The sequence below is a fragment of the Micropterus salmoides genome, unplaced genomic scaffold, assembly GCF_014851395.1.
Source record: "Micropterus salmoides isolate LMB-PRFRI ecotype aquatic unplaced genomic scaffold, ASM1485139v1 Ms_hic_scaffold_1, whole genome shotgun sequence".
Classification (NCBI taxonomy): Eukaryota; Metazoa; Chordata; class Actinopteri; order Centrarchiformes; family Centrarchidae; genus Micropterus; species Micropterus salmoides.
Genome location: NW_024040040.1, coordinates 23,267,571 through 23,290,067, shown reverse-complemented (window position 1 = coordinate 23,290,067; position 22,497 = coordinate 23,267,571). Strand labels below are relative to the sequence as shown.

General features: G+C 41.3%; 2 protein-coding genes across 4 annotated transcripts in view; one reads left to right on the top strand and one right to left on the bottom strand.

Moving 5' to 3' along the window:
* The window catches only part of gyg2 (glycogenin 2), a 107,621-nt gene extending 97,259 nt beyond the window's left edge, over positions 1-10,362 (top strand). The window contains exon 13 of one of the 2 annotated variants that reach the window (XM_038722829.1): positions 10,225-10,362. Coding sequence is in view for 1 of the 2 variants with exons in the window: in XM_038722837.1 (XP_038578765.1) it covers positions 10,225-10,230 (6 nt within the window). In the remaining variant the exon portion in view is untranslated. The remainder of the gene's footprint in view (positions 1-10,224) is intronic. The other variant, XM_038722837.1, reaches the window with a different exon arrangement.
* On the bottom strand, positions 5,737-22,089 carry mxra5a (matrix-remodelling associated 5a). Of its 2 annotated transcripts, XM_038722733.1 has the most exons (8): positions 19,682-22,089; positions 19,174-19,403; positions 18,878-19,007; positions 17,842-18,232; positions 13,697-17,665; positions 10,607-11,525; positions 10,182-10,508; positions 5,737-8,821 (listed from the first exon to the last, which is right to left on the bottom strand). In XM_038722733.1, the coding sequence occupies exons 2-8, from the start codon at positions 19,356-19,358 to the stop codon at positions 7,231-7,233; spliced, it is 7,512 nt and encodes a 2,503-aa protein (XP_038578661.1). In that variant the 5' UTR covers positions 19,359-19,403; positions 19,682-22,089; the 3' UTR covers positions 5,737-7,230. The 2 variants fall into 2 exon arrangements, with proteins under 2 accessions (XP_038578661.1, XP_038578671.1); XM_038722743.1 differs by having other exon boundaries at positions 19,174-22,089.
* Positions 22,090-22,497: the final 408 nt, after the last annotated feature.

Here is a 22,497-nt window from a genome sequence, read left to right as displayed (position 1 = left end):
AGTTGTGCATTAAAGGGGTACTGCAGCGGTATTGCACAACCACTTAAAGTTGGGGGACTCATCAGAGAAAGACTAAAACAAAGAACGGACAAAACTGATGCAGCAGTGGCTGAAATATCTATATTTAATATAAGTAAACTGATCTCATTGTGTAAAAATTTTAACCAATTCTTATGTGTGCCAATACGACAGAAGATAAAGTCATATATACACAGTATTTAACCTTCTGTGCTTTATTATTGACTTTTATTGAGGGTAGATTTTTTCAATATTCTGCTTTCAGCTTTGCAACTCGTATTTAAAAATTACCAAGTGCCAAAGAGAAGTAAAGGAGAGCATGTTAAATGATAATTGTATCGCACCATGGGTCACAAACAGCAAAAGAAAACTATATTGTGAAGTCTTGTGCTTTTGCTATTAAGTAAAAAGATGCATTTTGGATAGGCCTACTGGTTGGTCTGCTGTTCTAAGCTAGATGAATATCTTAAAACAAGCTTAGCTGATAAAAGAAATACTTGTGAGTACTAAAGTACCGCAGTAAGTGAATTAACAGCCCCGAAGAAGGGAAGCTCACTTACAATGGCTATTAAGAAAAGCTAATTAGCTAGATGTTCTAACTATAGCCATGCTAGCAGCTCTGTGAAGCTGTATTCAGGCACTTTGGTGCTTCGAGGTAAATGCAAATGTCAGCATGCAAACATGTTCACAATGACAGGGAGGGACCCAAATGTGGGGAATTGAAAACACGTGAGCAGGTGAATGAGGGAGTCTGGTGAAAAAGTCAGAGGGCATCTGGTGGACAGGTATGGAATGGTAATACATGGTTTTGAAGAAAAGGGAATGTGGTTGAAGAGGGGGACAAATGGCAGAATGTGACATATTTCAGTCAGGACAAAAGTTGTGGACCGACCGCGAGATACACTGACATTGTGATTCCATGGAGCCCCACCACAAGCATGGCTAATAAAAACGGCCTGTTATACAAATTACAGTAAAAAAAATACACACAAAAGGTAGAAAGTGTTTCTAGCAGACTCTCCTCACTAAAGTTGAAGTCATCAACCAACAGCAATATCAGCCTCCTGAGCCTCAACCAGAAAGAAAAGTTAGAAAACAAAAATCTGCTGTTTGAATGAAATTTTTAAATCCAGAACTGAGAGTCTTGGTTACTTACTTAACCAGCATGGACACCACACTGAGCCCACAGAGAATTTCACCATACTGACCCAGGCTATTTGTATTGACACCCAAATGTGCTTCCAAGAAACTCCACCTTTGTCGGGCACATCAACGCAAGTCTCAAGGAGGATGAAACTGAATGGCATGCTTGATCAAATAACCAGGAGCTCTGATCGCTGTTCGGTCTAGAATGGTGAAGCTCCTGGGTTGTTGCCTCTGTCTCCCGCTTCATTTGTTTATCTGTATTTTCTCCCACCTCTTTTAGTGTGTTTAGATGAACAAATAGTCCTGATAATGTCCCCATCTGGAACTCCTCTGGGGCTTGATGAGTACACTAGCTTTCTGCTCTATGGAGTGCTTGAGATTTGGGGATGATTGTGGATGAGGCTGTGTGTGTGAGAGAGAGGAGAGAAAAAGGAAGCAGGGAATTTGTGTGTGTGTGCAGGTGTAGGGTACAGCTGTTATTTAAGCCATGCTGTGCCTTCAGATACACGGTGAGGACGAAAAAGAAATGTGATAACTGTCAGAGAATCCTAAGTATCTCCATATGTTTCTGGGTTAACTGCTTTGAACCACCTCCTCCACTCATCATGTGTGGAAGCTGTCACATGAGCGGTTCAACTGGCGGCTCTGGATTCTAATGAGCCTCAATTTCTGCGATCAGGCTAATTGGGGATTGCAAGAGTAATGACAGTCAGCTGTGGAGGGGATTCAGGTCTGCACTCATTTCAAGACTCCTGATGGGGCAGAGCAGCTGGGTGGAGTCTGTCCTTGCAATGGCAGGCTGCCGACTGAAAGTGGGCCGCAAACCAATCCAGATTCCCACAATTAGACAATTTTGCACTCTGAAATTTAATGGACAGATGCATCTTCAGGAACATTCCAGGTCAATTTGTTACCTCTTGACTTGCTAGGTTACATTTTTCATTGAGCTTGTGAAAGAGGATTTCTCTGTTGGTGTTTCTGCGACTGTGGTCTAGAACAAATTAAACATAATTCAGCAGCATGTTGGTCTTCACATCTGCCCATAGACACCTATTTCCAGAGTGGGAGATGATCCAAATTTCACCGCACAGCTGCTGGAACCAGAGTATGTGTTAACGGTTTGAAACAAAACAGCAGGTGAAATACAGTGCATTCACATTAATATTCAAGAAACAAACTTTGTGAGGTTGGAATTCTAAGGCTCTAATAAACAGAGGTAGCAGAAAGATTCTTAAAAAAAGCACAAAGCATCAACAGATTTCTCACTATTCCTTCACAATCAGAACAAAAGAGCTGAAAGAGAATTTGTCCTGGGGCATTATAGTGCAAAAATGTCTCAATATGTTGTCTTAGAAACTTTTTTAGCAAATAATGAAGACCAACACAAGAGCATAAAGCAACATTCAAAGATAAAAAATACAGAAACATGATAAATGTTTCCTTCTTAATCAGAGCTGTAGGACTGAAGTAATCCTTTGCCAACAATATAAAATGCATAAAAATATATTACAATGTGCATTTGAAGGGTCCTGAGCAAATAAATGATGTTATGGTGTGCTACTCAGATTTCAAATTAACGTATAGAGAAAACATTTCTCACATTTCTCTGTGCAGAAGAAAGTTATGAGCAAGACGCAGCAGATACTTGCATTACATTATACTTCTCAATACCAAACAAAAACAGTTCTGTACTTAATTTATAATTGTTTCAATACCAGAGCCTGTACATATCTTAGTTTGGTGAACAGCCATGATTTTTTTCCTACAAAACCATTTATTCAATAATAAAATCTACTAAACTCTTGGTGCATCAGTGAGTAATGTTCTGAACACAAGCCACAGTACAAGAGCAGAGTACAGTCTTTGCTGCTCTAATCAGTAGTTCTACATCAACAATGGATCAAATGACTGTGTAATGTGAAAGGAATCACTTGTAGTGACAAACTCAAAGCGAAACCCCCCCCCCCCCCCCCCCCCAGCATGTTTTAGCGTTGTTTCCAGCAGCAGCAGCAGCAGAAGCAGGCAGGTGTTTTCAGTGAAAAGCCCTGATAAACACACTGTACACTACCTGCCCAGAACCAGACAAGACAAACAGGGTGCCTTTGTTGTGAAGCAGCTACATGAAATACAGAGGTTAGCACTGACTGCAATCATTCATCAATAATGCATTTACAAAAACAGTAAATTTTGTAATTTTTAGAAAAGGATTCCTGATTTCCCGATCAGAAATCAGGAAATGTCTCATTACAGAACACTTAACACTCAAGACTAAGTATCAGTTTTCAGTACTTGATGCTACAGATATATTTTGGATAATACTGAAACGTATTGGAGGTTTGATATCCTGTCCTAGTAATACTAAAAGGCCAATACTGTATTTGGTGCTCTTCAAAGGCTCATTGGAAATCAGAAATTCTCATGTGATTGGTAGAATGTAAATAGACTGAACTCTCAGCAGTCAGGAAGATTTTCTGAGCCTACCACAAAATACTAACAAGGCCCCGACATTTTCATCTTTTTCAGTTTAGCAGCTTATTTACTGAGACTGCTGATCATATGATTTACTATCAACCAAAGCTTTCATGAAGACAGCTCTCAAATGAACACACTGTCGACGAGAAATATATATTATATATGACCTTTATTTGAACTTGAAAAATCATTAAGGGATGGCCGTCGTTGACAATCATGTCACAAAGGTCCGTGCGTGAAGTATAATTCATCTGCAGTTGTTATTTGATTAAGTGTGAGGAATAGGCCCTACGACAATTCTGAATTTTGTTCAATATTAAGGCTAAGCCATTTGTTTATTTGTTAAGTTTAGCTATCCTTAAATTGACCATAAAAACGATGGCATTTTACTTTGAAGATGAGCGGTCTCTGTTTCCGGTTTTAGACTTTCTTGTTAAATTTTATTTGTACAAGTTGGATAATGGAACAAGCCAACGCTTTTGTGCGCTAAATTAAATTGCATGTCTTCATTCAATGTGACAATAACACAGCATAGTGCTAACATAGTTTAGGCAGCATCGACTTTGAAAAAACAAACTCACATGGGTCAACATACATTTGCATTAGCACAAGTAAGACAATGAAATTAGGTAATACCCCCTAAACTGGCATTTTTCATCATACAATGTGAACAACTGCAGATGAATTATACTTCACGCACAGACTCGCAAATCACACATGCACACTTACTGTTAGCTCAAAGTTCTAAATCTGAGTCCGATGAAAATGTCAACATCACAGCTCAGTGCTGCTTTCATTACCAAGGAATCTCCACATCTACACCGTCTTCTTCTGATGGCGCAGTCCTTGCAACTTTTCTTCAAATTAATTTTATCTGTTGCTCAGACACAAAGTGCCTTGGTGGTCAGATGTATCGATTGTGTTGCTGTAGGACACAAATTCACCACAGCCAGAGCTCCCTTGTACAATCTTTGATTCGTCAATCAGCTACAGTGCCATGTCAAAATCTTGACTTTCATAGATCATAGTAGGCTCCCTCCCTGAAGCGTCTCTTCATTTTGTTGCATCTGAGAGGAAGAGGATATGCCTCGATTAGCAATAATCCCTTAAACAGTGACTCTTTTTCAATTTCCTATGATGTCAAATTCTGTAATAGACCATCTGAAATCAGAGCAGATAAGCACAGGAAAGTAACTGTGCATGTGAACGGCGTAAACATCCGAAAGCGTTGCATTACTTCATGCTGATGACTGTCTTCCTCCAGTAATGAGAGCAAACAGGTGGGCATAAGATGTGAGCTTTTCCAAACTGTATTCAAGCAGGTTCTGGGTCACAAACAGACAGCTTTATAATGCGAGGAGGTCATGACAGAATTGAGCATCTTGAGCAATCTAGTTTAGCTGTCAGGCTTCTTTAGACACGGGGGGAAACATGCATCACAGCACTCTAATCAGTTTTAAGGTTGGAAGATGTTGATTTCATCTGTAAGAAGAAAGCTAAAGATCATTTGGGTGGACGTTAGATGAGGCACCACAGTGTAGCACTGGTTAACCCCAGTGCTCTGACTGTTATAAATGTCACTGTGATGAATGCCAGGTTTAACAGAGAGAGTCACAGATACTGAAAGTTCTCAAAGTGTGACTCTTTCAGGCCCAATCTGCTGAACTAATGGGGGATTTCCTCATGGCTCCAGATGTTTCTTCTCTCTGGAAGACGAGACTGCAGCTGTATTCCCACAGCAATGATTGGAAATGCCTAGTCTTTGAGAGTAATGGTGACCTACTTCCTAAATCCAAAATGCTAAGTTGAGTATTTTGTCAGATTTGTATCTGTGCTTTGCTTTCTAAGGTCAGCTGAACAAAAACTATATTCAACTTTTGGAAAATTTAATTGTGAAAAAGTATATGTCACAATATATAAGTCACAAACTCCTGTATGTTTCCTATCCATGTTTTTTGACAAAAGTTATTGTTATTAACTGTTATTTTCACTTATGAATGTCATTAATGGTACAGTGGCAAACATTCTTGAGTCATCATTTACCAAATCTTTTGCTTTCCCTGCTTCAGCAAAAAAAAGTTTTTGCTTTTGACTCTGAGCTTAGTAGAAACAGGTGGAAATATTTTTATTAAAATATGGGCAAATTGCTATACATCACAGTCTGTCAAAGACAAATAATTTACAAATAAGGACATTGAACTTGTATCAGCATTTTTCGGAAGCAGATTCAAAGACTGCTGAGAGCAGGAAACAGTTATTATTGAAATATCTGACTCAGTTATGGAAACATAGAGAAAATACTTACAGTTTTTCTCAGTCGCTTTGGTACATTAATTAAATCATCACATTTGCAAAACACAAAGTGCATTTCTTGAAACACATCATAGCACTACACAGTGGATTACCTGCAAAAGCCTGTAACTTGCTTAAAATCCTTAGTCTATCTCTCAAAAGTAAATCTTTATGTCAGTGAACATGTCAGTGCCATCAGAATGACAAGTCCTTTGGTCACTGTTCACGAACAAGATAGTCAAAATGTTAAGTCATGTTGTCAATATAACAATGTAGTCTGTAAGTATTTTCTGATGTACACTATGGCTAAGGTTTTGATGACAATGATTGAAAATGCACAAGGCTGCACTTTTTTAATAGGGCATATCAATTTCAACAGTACAAAGTATTTGGGGTAGGCCAATTTAACAGAGAACCGGTATAATACATTGTGAACAGCATGACATAAGCAATTGATAATGTAGAAAACAGCAGAAAATTATCAATATGTCAAATCATTTACAATTTGTTCAAACCGATGAGAAATTGATTTTATGATGTGACAAGATGATGTGGAGGATGAACAAGTAGTTTTGAGAATTTCAATTCTGATCTGAGAAATGTTCATAAAGCGGCTGAGAAAAACTTGTAAGATGGACATTTCTGAAAGGCACAAGATACCAATGATTACTCAAATTCAGTAAAAGACAAAAGGCAACATTTTACATTTTCAGTAAATTTTCTTATTAAGTTAAACAATAGATCCAAGTTAGAAAATACAGACGTTTTGCAATTCATTACAGCTTGACATAATCAGTCATTGTTGTCATTGAAGCAACTGTACTACGTCATCAAAGCAAAGGTGCATGTACAGCTGACGATGCTACGATGCAAAGACTCTGTTTTTGGTCCAGTTTGTCTGTTAGCAAGGGATATCCAAAACTACTGAAAACCACTTAGCTTTGTGAGTGGGAAAAAGTGGCAAAGGAGGAACTGAGTTTTGGTAAGTTGCCATCATGTGGCCATTTTTTCCACAACTCCTAAACTTAGAAGCATAGAAGGGAACTGTTTTGGTTCATTTACTATAGTCCTTGGTCCAACATGTATCTTACCACATATAACTACACTGAAGTTATTAAATTACAGCCCATATGAAGGAAGAGCAGATAAGCACAGGTTTGCAGGATTTAATTAACTCATTATTTCATCATTGTGACAGCAGTTTTTACAACATTTTGATCATTAAAAACATTAGCTGCTTTTAACTAGGCAGTTGCTTGGGCATACAGTATGAAAATGGACCATGATGAATAGCGAAATCCTTCAGAACACATTGAGAAATGTGGATTTAGAGTCTATGCCAATGACATTCCTAGCTGTGCATCGGTAGACCCCAGCATCTCTTTGTGTCGGGTTCTGGATGATCAGGGAACCTTGCGGATGGAGGTATTTGTTTCCAAAAAGGCGCGGCTGCGCAATGACAGCCAAGCGGGTTTTATCAGGTGTTTCCCATGCTACCTCCACTCTAGGGATGCCAGTTGCTACACAGTTCAACTGAACAGCAACTCCATGTTTGGCGTAAGTTACAGAGGGAGGGCCGTTGGTAATTCGAGGTGGGTATGCAATCACAATTACCGATACAGAAAGCTTAGAGCTGCCGTACTCATTTGCAGCTCTGCAAATGTAGGACCCCCTGTCATAGACTGATACTTGTTGGATGGCAAGCGTCCCATTGGGAAGTACAGCATATCGTCCAGCTATTTGTGGCCGGTTGAGGACAACCCCACTGGGTAATGTCCATGTTAGTCTGAGGGGTTCACCACTGGTTAGACAATTTAGCAAAATTCTTTCCCCATTCATGACACTGACAGGAGAGTTGTATTTGTTGTTGATCTCTGGCTTTCTACCGGGGGACAATGTGATTGTACGCTCCACAAGCCCGCGAGAATTATACCCCAGACAGCGGTACATACCAGCTTCAGCAACAGAAGGGTTGCTAATGATCAAAGAGCCATCAGGCTGGTGCAAAAATTTTGAAAACCGAGCACCACTATGCAAAGGTGTACCGTTGGGTAAGATCCAAGTGACATGGGGTAGTGTTGAGCCCTCAAAGGAACAATTCAACATCATGGCATTCCCCACAGTTAGCGACAAGCTATCTGTTTTGGGACCTCTAATTTGTGGCCTCTCGACAACTTCTTTCACATCCAAGTTAACCACCAGCCTGACCTCCCCTCCTTCATTACGAGCAATACAAGCCAGCTGCCCAGAGTCTGTCCTCTTAAGTGATTGGATTTCCAAGGTACCATTTTGGTGAACTGTCATTTTATTGCTGTAGTATGGTGCAGGAAGGATCACATTTCCTGGTAGAACCCACATGATGCGAGGAGTGGGGGTTCCCTTTGCCACACAGTCCACCAACTTCCGCTGATCCTGGACTGCAGTCACCTTGATGGTGTTGGCAGTTCCTCTTAAGCCGTTGATCATTGGAGATGTTACCAGGACCTCTATCCTGATGACTTTGTGGTCTTGTCCTGCATTGTTCCTGGCCATGCAAGTGTAGTTACCTCCATCAAAACGTTGGACCTTTTGAACCACCAATGTCCCATCATCCAGGACCTGGTGTTTGTCTAAAGCTGGTGAGATCAGTCTGTTTGTAGGGGATAGCCATGTGATGGCTGGCATTGGATCCCCTTTGGCGTTACATCTCAGTGTAACAGTCTCACCATAGATAACCCTGACAATCTTTTGGTCTTTATCCTGGATTTGTGGTGGGGAAGTTGCAACCTTGACCTTGACTCTAACCTTCATTTCATCTTTGCCAAGTTGGTTCTCGGCGTAGCAGGTGTAGTCACCTTCTTCTGGCATGCCAACATCGTTGAAGTACAGTGTCCCATTATCAAACACCACATACCTATGTACAGGTCAGAAAGGAAAAGGACGGAGAAGAATACTGATTGTTACACTATGATGACTGTAGCTGTCAGCTTTTGAATTATTATGCATTAATGGAATGAAATAGAACCTTTATAGAAGCAATTATGTTGTTGTTAATATTTGGAAATCATACATTATGACTGACAAATGTAGCTATTTTCCTACTGAGAAGAGAATACTCAAATACAATGAAATGAAAAAAATGAAAAATGGTTCTTTTATGTCATGTCCCTTTTTGTAAATTGTCCGGATGAATGAAAGCTGTTAGTGAATATCTTTGCATACCAGTAATGTATGCTCTGTATTTATCTTCAAGTTGTTTTTGAGAAAGATGCTCTGTGGTCAGCTATTATGTGTCAGAAAGAAACATGTTTGGCTACCCAACCTTAATAGCCTGACAATATATTAATTTTCATAAGGTGGTGAGCTGCCACTATAGCACAGTCAGAGAGTTGTTGATAATGGACATATGGAAATTTCCAATGAATCTTTAAATGTCTTAATTGATTAATTGCAGGTTACTGTTAAATAAGACACACTAGCAAAGCTAAAGACAGGCTACACACAATGCAAATGTTAAGTGGTGTGGTGATGGCGCATAGATAAGATGCTTGCCTTTGGTGTGGGAGACCTAGTTGTTCCAGAGGCATGCGACCTCTGACATGTATAGCAATTGTGAGTCGCTTTGGATAAAAGCGTCAGATAAATGTAAGACTTTGAGAAATTCTCATAAATCCTCTTTCGTTCAATCATTCAAGTTTGATTCAGAATCAGAGATTGGGGATGTGTGTAAGAATTCCTGTATACATTTAGATGGTGACAAAAGCATCAACGGTGAAAGGTTGATTACTTACATTTACATTTTCTTTTTAATAGCACTGTTAGGCAGAAATTAGGGGATTTTATTTAACACAATTATACTGTTATCCTTGATTTGATGTGTAATGTAAGGGTATAAAGAAGTGAGATAAGAGGTTAAGATTCAGTTCAGAGTTTACTATGAGTGAAATAAGGGGTGAACAAAATATTAGATACAACCCTTAGTAAACACAATACAATTCAAAAGCACTACAAGCTACAGTCTCTAGAATTAGCATAAAGTTGAACCAGACTGCATTAGTTTCAGCATAGGTGACCTAATAAACTGGCAACTGAGTGTATATGTATGACACTGGTACAGAGTGTGGAATATGAAGATTTCCACCCTTAAAGCTAATTAATGGGGAAAGGGCGAGAATTGATTTTAAGAGGTTAAATCCAATGTTAGCCAGGTAGCTCAAAGAGAGGCAGACTAAGTCGAACTCCTTTTGGGATACAGACTAATGGAGGTATCTTACCTGCGACTACGCCCCATGCGGACACTGTCTCTTTGTTTGACAGGGTTGACCATGGTGCCATCCGGTAGTGCCCAGCTGATCTCAGGGTTGGGGAGACCAGAGGCCACACAGTCCACCTTCAGGTCTCCACCGTACACCACTTCCTGACTGGATCGCTGCTGCTTCTGCTCGATCTTGGCCGGCCTGGTGAGCACATTGACCTGCAGCAGAACGTAGTCATCGCCCATCTTGTTACGTGCCACACACAGGTAGTCTCCCTTGTCCTTGTCAGTCACAGAATGAACGGTTATAGTGCCATTCGGGAACACCTTGATTCTGGTGTCAAAACTGCAAAGATAATAAAAACAATAGCATTCAGAGGACATTAAATATAGACATTTATTAAGGATGTAGAAAAATTATGAATTAGCTTGTGTGTTTGTTACCTGTACTGAGCATCCACCAGCTTCTTAGAGGGCGTCCTCCAGATGATCCGGGGCACTGGCTCTCCTGTTGCCACACAGTTGAGCAGCAGCTTCCTCCCGTAGATCACATCTGTTTTCTGGGGGGAAGATGAGGTGATACTGGCCTTGCCAGAGGATGGATTCCGCTTTATGCTCAAGATCACTGTTCTCTTGCTGGATGCCACTGCGTTACTGGCCGAGCACTCATATCTCCCAGCATTTCCCGGGCCCAGTCCCTGTATGTAGAGGGTCCCATTGGGGAAGACTATGAGGTTGTGTCCAGTAACAAACTGGGAAGCAGTGTGCTGTATGCCATCAGGTGTGATCCAGCGGATGACAGGCTGAGGGTCACCTGTGGCAGTGCAGTGGATGTAGGCAGTGCTGCCCTCAGAGAGGGTGATGTTCTCATTTTGTGTCTGCTGAATGACAGGTGGCAATGCTGAGACATAAAGGCGGACTGAAACTGTGTCGCTTCCGGCTGCGCTGCTGCCAATGCACTTATAAATCCCTCTGTCTGTGTAAGTGGCCTGGCTGAGCTGGAGGGTCCCATTATTGAAGATGTCCACACGCTGCTGAGCGACAACACTAAGTGCGGCAGTAGTCATGTGGACATGGTTAGGGAGTACCCATGTGACTTGAGGCGTAGGGTGCCCCTCCACTTTACACTCTAAAGCGACTTTGCCACCTAGATGCACAGTGATGTCTCTGTGCCGAGGTTGAAGGACCCGTGGTTGCTGAGACAGGACCACAAGGCTGATTACCATTTTGTCTGTGCCATGATGGTTCTGGACCGTGCACAGGTACTGGCCCTCATCCATGGGCTGTGTGTTCCTGATGATTAATGTACCATTTGGATGGACCTCAAACCTCTGGACCCGGGTATTCCGAGCAATACTTGCCCCTGTATGAATGGAAAGAGAGACATTTCCAATGTCACAATGAAACAAACACAATGTTTTCATAAATTAGCATATTGTACTAAAATACATCATGTTTTGATCAACCCAGTTATCCTTGGCATTCAGTTCATATTGGACGATTTCACAGGTTGCAATTTATGTCCAGTGCCAATGCAGAAAGGAGAGTGCCTTTGGAGAGTTGCTTTGTACAGATACTGCAGGAAAAAAAATGCTAAAAGTCTTAGCACATAACATAATTTGGGGTTATGCAGTATTAAAACAATACCAATATCAGGCAATATATTTCTTGATCACTACACAGTTGTCATGTTATAATGTGGAAAATAGTCTCCTACCTTTAAAGTTTTGAAAAATAATATAGGGGCTTGTTTTAATTTATTGTTTTGTCTATAACAAATATGGTGCATCTAATACATAATGTTATTAATTTATACTCTGCTGTTTACTATATTTGTTACTAATTCTCTTGGAATCTAGTTTTGCTATATGGAACGGTGTATAAATGAGGATCCCATGTAATTCTATCTTAAGCTGTCACACTGTGAAATACTGTATTATTTAATATTTGCATAATGTAGCCTGGCTTCCTCCATTTAATAATAATGTGGCCTGAAGGCCTGTGTCACATCTTATCATTCTCATCCATTCTGAATTGTGCTGTACTTTACACATATCATGAATATACGGAAAACATACAGTATCTTCACTGATGATGAATGTCTAACCATATTGAACAATAATAATTGCAAATTTGACAGACATTCCACAATGTAATATATGTGCAAACATATCTGGTATTTTTGGTCATCTAAAATTATATTTTTTCACATGCAGCTAAAATACATCGAAGACAGCAGCTACCTGCACTTTAATTTTAAATTTTTTTGTGTGTTCATAAAGTCAATGGATACAGTTGTATCAGCATTTGTAAAGTGTCAATGTATTTTCTTCTAGACTTGCAGTCTGCTGTGTCACATCAGATAGATTCAGAAAAGGAAACCCTTTTTTATTCTTACAGCTAATCAAGCTAAATCAGACTGTGCCCTCACCACTTTGGCTACAGAATGCTACTGTGTTTTACACTATGAATACCTGTTACTAGAACAACCAGCAAAATCAAAAGAACTTAAACAGTAAAAGGACTGAATGAAGCAACTGAGCCTCAACCCAACATTTTCTGTAACATTGATTTTGTGCCAGTGTCTCTAAAGGAGGACAATAAAGCACTCACAAGAGAAAGGACAGCTGCCATTGCACCTTTTTGGTAAGTCGTCAGACGTAGCTTGAAAAGACAGAAGTGTTTTGCAATGAGATTGTCTTGGATCTGACTAATAAGATAAGTAAACTCTCAGCTGATGTTACCAACTTGCAAGATAAGTGTAAGACCTTAAAGGCAGACAGAGGCAAAATAACATCCACAATATTGGTATATCTGAGGACTACAGCCAACACACTTTGTTGGCCAGTTACTACAAGATCTGAAACTGGATGATTAATCCATCCTTGAGGGCCTGTAAAACTTGAAAAACCACACCCGAAAAAGGAGAACCAGCTGCTTAAACCTATTGCAATACTCAGTAACCGTGTTTCAATTTTCCTGGACCTCACTGCTGAGCTGGTGAAGAAATGGGTAGCATTTGGAGAAATGCATGCTTCGGGCAATACTTTCTCTTTGGCTAATTATTAGACAGAGGATATTGCAGGGAAGGAGGACTCTTTTCAAGATCCTATCGAGGCTAAAGCGTTTATTAAAAGTGATCTTCTTGGTAATGAAACCTTGGGACTTCCTTTCCCCTTTGGGACTTATCTTACCATCCTGATTATTGAGCTGTAGAGCAATGTAACTGTGATGGAGCTGACCTTTTTTGCATTAGCAAGTAGGATTTAATAATTTGGCTGGACTCATGTATTGCTATGGATTTTATTCTTAAAGCTGAGTTATTTAATATCTAAGTTGACTTGGTATAATAATAACAACAACAACAACAACAATAATAAAAACAATAATAATAAATTCTGGGGTCTTACACACTATGCGATTACATTGATTTAATAATTATTTTCATTTTCCATACTTTTTGTAAAGAAGGAAGAGCCAAGACTAACCTGAAAATTAACGTAAAGCTGAGTTATGAGGTTTAGTCATACATACCGCTGGCAACTTTAGTCCATGACAGTAAGGGCATTGGCTCACCCACAGCCTCACAGGGAAGCTGAGCATCTGTTTCAGCTTTCACAGTGAAAGTGTGGAAATTACGCTTAGTTATCTTTGCCTTTCCTCTTGGAATAGATCCTTGTCCAGGTAGCTGGTGCTTTCTGGACACATCCTGAGTGCTTGTTAGCAGTCCGTCTCTGAATGGATTAGTTTGGACTGCAGCCATTGTTGGGGCAGGGGTGGCCGTCTGCTCAGTTGTCTGCTCTCTAGTAAATTTTAGGGTTGGCAAAGATGGATTTGTACTGATAAATACATCCAGTTTGTGGTCAGTTGAGTGGGTTACAGTATGGATGTCTGCTGTTCTAGGATCTGATGTGGTGATGGGTTGGATTTGTTGGTCTTGACTCTTGTTGTCTGGAATATTGGTGATCCTGGGAGCCTCCTGAGTGGTGGCCCTGAGTGAAGGGCTCATAGCTACAGTAGAAGACGTTTTGTGTAGTGTGACATGTGGTGCCACTCCGGATGGGGTCACAGTAGTAGGCCTTGAGGAATGTCGATATAACTCTGACTCACTGGTTTTATTTTGATGAAAACTATAATACGATCTTTTAGGTACTGTTGATTTCTTTGTGGTAACCTGTTCTGTGTCTAAATCAAAAGGCATGCTCTGTGTCGTGATTAAGCCACTTGAAGTGTATTCAGAGGTTGTCTTGATTTGATGTTCGATCAAGGAAGCAGCTGAGGTGGATGTGGATGGCAGTTGAGAAAAACACATGCCAGTTTCTCTCAAAAGCATCTTTCTACTCTTTTCAGTGGTTGTATATTCATGGCCAGATTGATTTGGCCTGACATCTTCTTGAACTTGTATTACTGCGTGAAAATTCCTAGAAGAATTGTCAGAGGGTGGCGCAGGTCCAAGGTCTCCTGTCACCTTTTGTTTCTCCTCTAAGGGCTTAACAGGTAGATGAGAGCTGCCTGTAAACCCCTGCTGAGTGGTTGATGTGAGTATATCCAAGTGCTCTGGTGGAGATGCACTCTCTGAGATTCCTAAGGTTGTCTGAGAACTTGTCCTTCCGTGACCCACTCCTGGAAAGGCTGTTGGAAATGACAGTGCCGCTGATGTGCTTTTGAATAGTGGTTTGGCCTGGGGTTGAAGACTGTTGTTTGTTTCGCGGGGAGAAGCTGGTAGTGAAAAGAGTTTGGTGGCTGCCTCGCCGTCATGCCTTGAAACTGTGCTTTCTTCATGACTCAGTCTGCCTGATGACGCTGCTTGGCTGCCACTGAATGGAACAGTGGTATTGAAATTGGCTGTTGTAACTTCTAATGGTTCTATTTTTAGCTGTGTGGAGGCAGTGGTCCTTGCTGTTGCTAGGGGAGCATTTGTAGGTGTGGTGGCTATAAACTTGGTGAGTTTATTCAGCTTTTGTTTCCTTCTTGTCTGTTTTCTCCGACCAGCCCCATTCCTTCTCCTAGAGTAAGGTTGTCGTTGGCTCTGCAGCGATTGCCCTCCAGACCCCCTCTTTCTTGTAGTGGTGGGTACAAGTGTAGTTGTTGGAGATGCTATTGTGAGCACTGATTGAGATTGCAGATCATTTACTGTGTCCTTTGGCTGAGTATGCAACTGTGACGTTGTTGCAGTCTCACTAAGATATTTTCCATTTTCCTTTTGGCTTGTCTCTGATTCATTTGGGTTGACCAAAGGGATAATTTGACTTCCACTTGAAAAGAGTTCTCTGTCATTATTAGAGCTGGCAACAACATTTGGTCTATCCATATTCTTGCTCCTCTCCAATGCCTTGGACAAATCAGCTGTTTTGACTCTATCAACATCTGTATTTGTACTAAGGTTCTCTTGTAGAGAAAATGTACTGCTGCTGCTTGCAGTGTTTGTGCTAGCCTGCCAGAAAGTGACAGCCTGTAGAGGAACAGATGTAGTCTGTGCGAGGAAAAATACACTGTTTGAAGTTGTGGATAGATCCAAGTTCATATCACGGCTTGTGTGTGGTACACTGTATGTACTCTGTATTGTGTGTGGCTCTGCAGTAGCATGTATGCTGTGTGTTTGCTGATGTGCATTATGTGCAGTGTAGGTATTAGATGTTTCGTGTGTGCTTTGGCCTTGTGTATGAGTTTTCGTTTGTGTATGTTGTACTGGATTGTATGGTGTTGTGAAGTAATCCTGGCCCTCTTTTTCCTGCACAGTCAAACCATCCGATGATCCCTCAATAGTTTCTTGTGACTGTGTTATCTGCTTTGTAAGTTTCCTCTCTGTCGTATACTGACCTGGGAGTGGTGTCACAGTATTCTGAGTATTTCTTTCCCTAATCTTAGCCAAAATATCAGCCCATTTCTCTGGGTCTATTTTACTCTTTGACATATTAATCTTTCTCCTGCTCTCAACTATATTTTTCCTGTCTTCAACACGTGATCCTGTTGGTTTTCGAACCACTGCTGGCCTCCGCCAAATATTTCTCGATGGATGGACACCTCTCCTGCCTGGGACCACACCTGCTGGAATTCTCCTTCTCAAAGGATCCAAGCGGCTCACTGGAGTCCCCACCTGAGTAACCTCAATGTCTCCTGATGCTTCCTCTGTATCCTTTGTGGGAACTTTAATCTGAGCGTTGACCCCTGAGGCTGACTGAGGTCTTGCAGGAAACTTCCTCAAAGGCCTTATCAGCCCTTTGCTCCTGACGAGAGTGATTTTTGTAGCCAGCGTATCCACACCGTGTTGATTTATGGCGATGCATTTATAATGACCACTGTCCAATAACTGAGTCTGTGGGATATGTAGAGTGCCGTTGGAATAGACCAAAGCTCTGGATGAGTTGGCTTGGAAACTAACTATGTTGTTGCTTGGTAGAATCCAGTTAATTTCAGCATCAGGGGAACCAGAGGCTGCGCAAGGTACTGAAATGGGGTTCCCTGCAAATCCCTCTATAGGTATATCAGTGGTGTCTTCCCCTGGGGGAGGGCTAGAGGATTCCTGCACTGTCAGATGGAATGGCAGAACAGCAAGGTCTCCATGAAGCTTGGCAATGCAGTAGTAAATTCCTGTGTCTGTGTGGCTGACAGCTTTAATGACCAGTCGTCCATCACTAGACACAGACACCCTGTTGTCTGGACTGCTGTGCGGTGCCTGCACCTTGGAGCCGTCTGGCAGCATCCAGTGGATTACCGGTTGACCAGAACTGTGCACGTTACAGTACATTTGAATCGGGCTCCCCAGGATAGCACTCATCACTTTACGAGTCATGTTGGTTGACTCAGTCATGACCCATGTCCTCCTATGTCTCTGCAACAGCTCCACCTCTACTGTCTCTGAGAAGTCCGTGCTCAGGATCAATTTTACCATCTTGGCTGATGATTGAAGTCTGTTCAGCTGAAGGTCTGCAGATGTCTGCATCAGCCATGCCGGCTGGGCCATGATATTAACTTTAACACCTGTGTAGTACAGGGCATCCTTCTCAGAGTCCTGTCTGTACACATAGGTTGGATGAGGCTCTTGTCTGAGCATAATCCCCCTTTGTAAGTGGGCTGGCACATTGCTATAGTAAGCGATTAACCGCCACAGTTGCTCATATTTTTCTCTATCAACGGGGCATTCAAGATCCACCGACAAAGTGATGTTGGAGGCCAGCTGAAGCTGGTTGATCTGCTCCCAGTTGATCTTGGTAAGCTCTCTTGGCTCACCAATGCTACATTTCAGATCCACTTCATTCCCATGTTCGTCTGACAGGCCCAGGGAGATGTTTCCAAACGGTTCCCTGAAGTCCTCTGTGGACAAGACCTCACTCTCGACATCATTAAGTAGGGAAGTCCTGTGAGAAGAGATGATGATGGGGCTGCTGCAGACCATGTTCTCTACAGCCTGGAGCTCTTCTCTCTGGAGGTGTCTGGGAGAGGAGCACATGGGACACAGTTGGCCACCAGGAAGGGCCCTGTCCTTTTTACATTTTAAGACACCTGGAAAAAATTACAACACTGTCAAATAAGACCTTGAAGCAGTCTTCAATTATTATCTTTAGTTGTTCCAATATATAAATCATCGGACGTACACTAAAGTATCCGTTCCCTTGTTTATAACCACAAGAATAAAGAAAGGTCTAAATAAAATTGCAATGCCGAAATGTACATCTAACCTGGTGAGGTTTTATCCCAGTCATGGAGCCACCTCATGTTGCAGTCACATGTCCACGGGTTACCATGGAGGTACAGGTTCTCCAGCTGAGGCATGGTGGCCACCAGCCTGGAGTGCAGTGACATCAGCATGTTGTCTGACAGGTAGAGGTGCCTCAGAGTAGAGATGTGGAAGTGGCCCATCAAAGTGAAGGTGGTGAAGGTGGCTGGGTGCAGCTGCTGAAGCCGATTGCCTTCCAGCTGCAGCAGCCGCAGGGAGGTGAGGCCCTGGAAGGTGTCTGGGTGGATGAACTCCAGTCGGTTGTGGTCCAGGTGTAACCTGGCCAAGGCCCAAAGACCCTGGAGGGTGTGTCTGTTGATCTCCTTCAGTTTGTTGTAGCTAATCTTCAACATCTAAACCAACGAGGAATGAGGACAATGAAAGTCATTATTAGTAATCATAACATTATGAACCTCTTTATCCCTGCTACACCATCTTAAAAATAAGATCCCAAATTTCCCTTAGATGAGACACATATGCTTTTCAGGGAGAGATCAACAATACATTTAGAATATTTCTATTTAATCTAATGATTTTACTAAATACAAGCTTCATGTAGCAACAGTGAAAGTCAGATTTCAGGGGGAAAATCAGGGTTGTAATATTTTCTAAAATGATTAGAATAATGACATGGCCAAAATACTCACTTGCCTAATAATTGTGCACACAGTGTATGTCATATTTGTATCTGGTCAGCCTAGAAAAAAAATGGAGCCAGAGTCACATCCTGTTTTTTAAGGTTTTGGATTTGGAGACTCCCAAGGGGTAAGTAAGTAATGCAATTACTGGCCACCTAAACTGTGAAATACCATAATCTCATAAGAATCAACAGAACATGCAAATGCACAAAATATACAAAATGGGACCTTACAAAAGGCTCATATACTCATCCTCATTGGGGTTTAGTGTCTTGCTCAAGGACAAACCTGAGCTACAGCTGGCATTAATTAATTAATTCATTCATTCATTCATTGGTAAAATGTTTATGGTGGGTGTACCTGTAGTGAAATAAGGTCCCTGAACACTCCATCTGGTAGACTGTGGATGTCGTTTCCATGGACCATCAGAACCTCCAGCTTCCTCAGACCAGCCAGTGATTTGTCTGTGATCTTATTAATGCTGTTGAACCTGAACCAACCAGAATGGGCCTCTTATAACCATTAAACCACAATTCATGAGAAACAGTAGGCCTACATGACCAGATTATACATTTCTTCTGAATTAACAGTGTAATCCAATCACTGACACTATAGTAAAATAGCAGGTCAATGCTGTGGATGCCAAAAGGACTGACCCCAGGTTCATGCGTTCCACTTGTTTAGATACAGCAGCTGGGATGGTAATGAGGGAGCGGAAGGTGCAGTGGAGCTCAGTGGGCTGGGGGCAGGAGCACGGCCGGGGGCAAGGGACACAGGCAACAGGGGGCAAGATCATCAGCACCAGCAGGGTCTGAAGGACGCACAGGGCGGGAGGGTCCATATTTATCCAGGAGAGGAGCAGTTACAGCAGCTGTCCGTGTAATAACTACAATAACATAATATTATTATTATAGTTATAATGTTGACATCACACATGCAGTTATTATTATTATCATTAATCCATGTTAAGAACTATTTTCAAGGGGATAAAGCCGACATTCGACGACAGTCAAGTTTCGTGGGTGACTCTGCCTCCATCTCCCCATGAATGGATAAACTCGAAAATCACGCACATTGCACTGGAGCGGGGTTTCAGCCAAATTGCTTCCTAAATATTTCATTACTTCAGCTCAAATCGTTGTAATGAAATATAGATGCTCTTACCTCAAAACCTTGATAGTTTCTCTCTAGGGACCTCCTCATATTCCATTTCCACATGGATCAAGCCAGGAAACCGCACAGTTGAATTAAAAATAGAACAAAAACAGAAACGTCTAAGACAAAATAAACAACGCTGGTGTTAGAAACTGGGAAGAGCTGCACAGAGCAGAGAATGAACACACATTAGAATGTAAAATCCTTAGGGGAAAAGTTTGGTTTAAACTCCGAAGTGCCAGTGTGCTCTGTGGCTCTCCAGTAAGCAACGAGTGAAGGAGCTTCGCCAGCGCGCACGGCGGAGGCGCAACAGGAGGAGCCAGGAGATTTTGAGAGGACGAAAGAGGACAGAAGTGGGTCTTGACTAAGAGAATGATACTGTAATACAGCTAAACACACTCTTGCTGTTTAGCTGTACACTGCTGAGTGTATAGCGCTGAAAGTGTTAAAATTAAATTAAATGTTACATTATTGTTTTTTAAGTTTTGGATCTTGTAATCAGTCAAAAAAAAAAAATGTTTGTAGACCTTAAAATGACCATGTGTTGCAGAATAGCAAAATCATTGACTGGGGTGTACATCTACATGGTTATGCATCTCAATCAGAATGGCATTGAGTTAACAAGTACCCTAACTGCATAACTTTGCCTTGAGGCAACAAATGGGAAATCACAGTTTAGGAAGAAGTATGCTTCTTCAGACACTGATGCACTAGCTTTTATTTTTTCCAACAAGATACATTGATTTCATCATTGATCACAATTTTGCCTCAACTAGCTTTACTATCACATTACCATCACCATTCACAGCATATGGCACCCTCTATCCTCAGACTATCGATTCACACATTTTGCCCACTTACTCTCCTCATTCAAAAACATGTCATGTGTGACATGTAAAAATTAAAGTATTTATAACTGGGAGGGTTTCAGGGTCAAAAAGACTCTGTTGCCACAGAGAAGAATAATATGCAGTAGAGTGTTAAGGCCGTTGTCATGGCAGTTGATATTGTGCATCACTGATGCATATTCCCAAATAATTATTTGGTTTAATTAAATGAATGATGTTGACACACAGTAAGCCTGGAGCTTTCAGGGCCCCTGGAAGTCTGGGGTCCATGGGCAGTTGCATGCTCTATTTGGTTTGTAATCCAGTCTTGCTTATGAGACACTGCTTCCAGGGGCAACAGAAAACAAGACTATGTGTCAAACAGACAGATCATCAGATTAACAAATTAAACAAAAGCTTTTACTGATAGCAGACTTTCACAAAAACTGAGCCAAAGTCAAACACCCTATGTATTCACATATCCTGTAATCTGCAGCCATCTGCCATGCTGAATAGATGTTTTAAGAAAAAAGACTAACTTGAAGATAATGATTGAATGAATAATATCATATCAATAGATTGTAGTTAGTTAAGACATACACTCAATTCACCGTTAAACTGTTATGTCAGCCTTAAAGATGTTAAACTGCTGGGTTTGCCCTTCTCTCCATCTCTGACTGTACATAGATTGCTAAAGGCTGAGTGCTAAAGGTAAACTTCAAAGCCCTTTCATTAACACTGACACATATGTGCACAGCATGCAGTGACTAGACGCAGAGGCATTGGAAAAAAGCATGCACAGACACATATCCGGACATGCAGGGCACAACAACAACAGGCCGCACATAAAAAACAGGTGAAAATACAGACAGCCTGTCTGTTACTGTGTCATTTTGTGAAACTGGAACATGAATATCTGTCTGACATCAACTCAAAACTGATTCCAAAGCTGATTTAATGGGATTTTATTTATTATGTGCTGGAAATGTGGAATCATCTATGGTGATATTGTCTTGAAACACTATACATGTGATGTTAGCTGTGGCCCCTGAGCTTCCTTCCTCTTCTCTCGAAATCTCCATCACTTACGTGCTGACGTCCAGGGGCCTTTCGGCTGCTGCGTGACAGTGTGTAAGTTGGAGGAAAATGGAGGTCAAACGTGACAGAGGGACGCTTAGTAGAGGGCCTCCAGTTACCGCTGCTGTACTGAGAGCCTCCATCCATCACAATGTCACTGCTGGCCTATGGCACACATGCCCCAAAACCACATGGGCGTAAGGTCACTGAAGCTATGTGGCCTGCGGCAGCACCTGAGGAGCGCCTCTATGCAACATCAGTACACCATAGATCATTTTATTTGAAAAATGAATGTTTCATAGAGCTCTGTAAACACTCTGCACATAGATATTAAACTTACAGTTTGTTCTAAATACAAGTGATTTTCTCTTCTTGGGTACACTTCTATTTCAGGGGCACTTTCCATTTCAATCTCAGTTATAACCTATTATTAATGAAATCATTACCCCATTACTCTCTGGTATGTATATAATATGTGATCTGTATCTGATACTGGATAATGGCATCTGATGACAAGCCTTTGCATTATACCTGGCATTAATAAGCATTGTCATTATGTCAATTCTGCTAGACTGAGACAGAGGAGACCGGACGCTACTTTTCCCCTTTAGCCTTACTATACATGAACATAGTGGAGCATTTAGCAGCTAAAGAGTAATTTTTTAAGGAATTGGAGGAGAACAAACCAGAGCTAAAAGGAGCGTGAATGTTGAACTTCCTCATGTGAATCCAAACACAACTTGTCTTGAGTTTATTTTTCATAACTGACCATCACTTCTGTCTGTGTCCTGACTATGATAACAATGCGGCAACATCAATAAAAATAGGACCAACAGAGCAATAAACATGAGAAGGTATGTGATCAGAGAAGCTGGAAACAAACCAACAGTTTCTCCAGATTATTATAACCATTTTGTCTGG

What these genes read in the sequence shown, in the direction of transcription:
- mxra5a (XM_038722743.1), bottom strand. Translation starts at nt 19,358, where the DNA reads ATGGACCCTCCCGCCCTGTGCGTCCTTCAGACCCTGCTGGTGCTGATG. An exon ending in GGGACCTTATTTCACTACAG is followed by an intron (nt 18,233 to 18,877) that starts GTACACCCACCA and finishes TCGTTGGTTTAG; the next exon opens with ATGTTGAAGATTAGCTACAA. An exon ending in ATGGACTAAAGTTGCCAGCG is followed by an intron (nt 11,526 to 13,696) that starts GTATGTATGACT and finishes CCATTCATACAG; the next exon opens with GGGCAAGTATTGCTCGGAAT.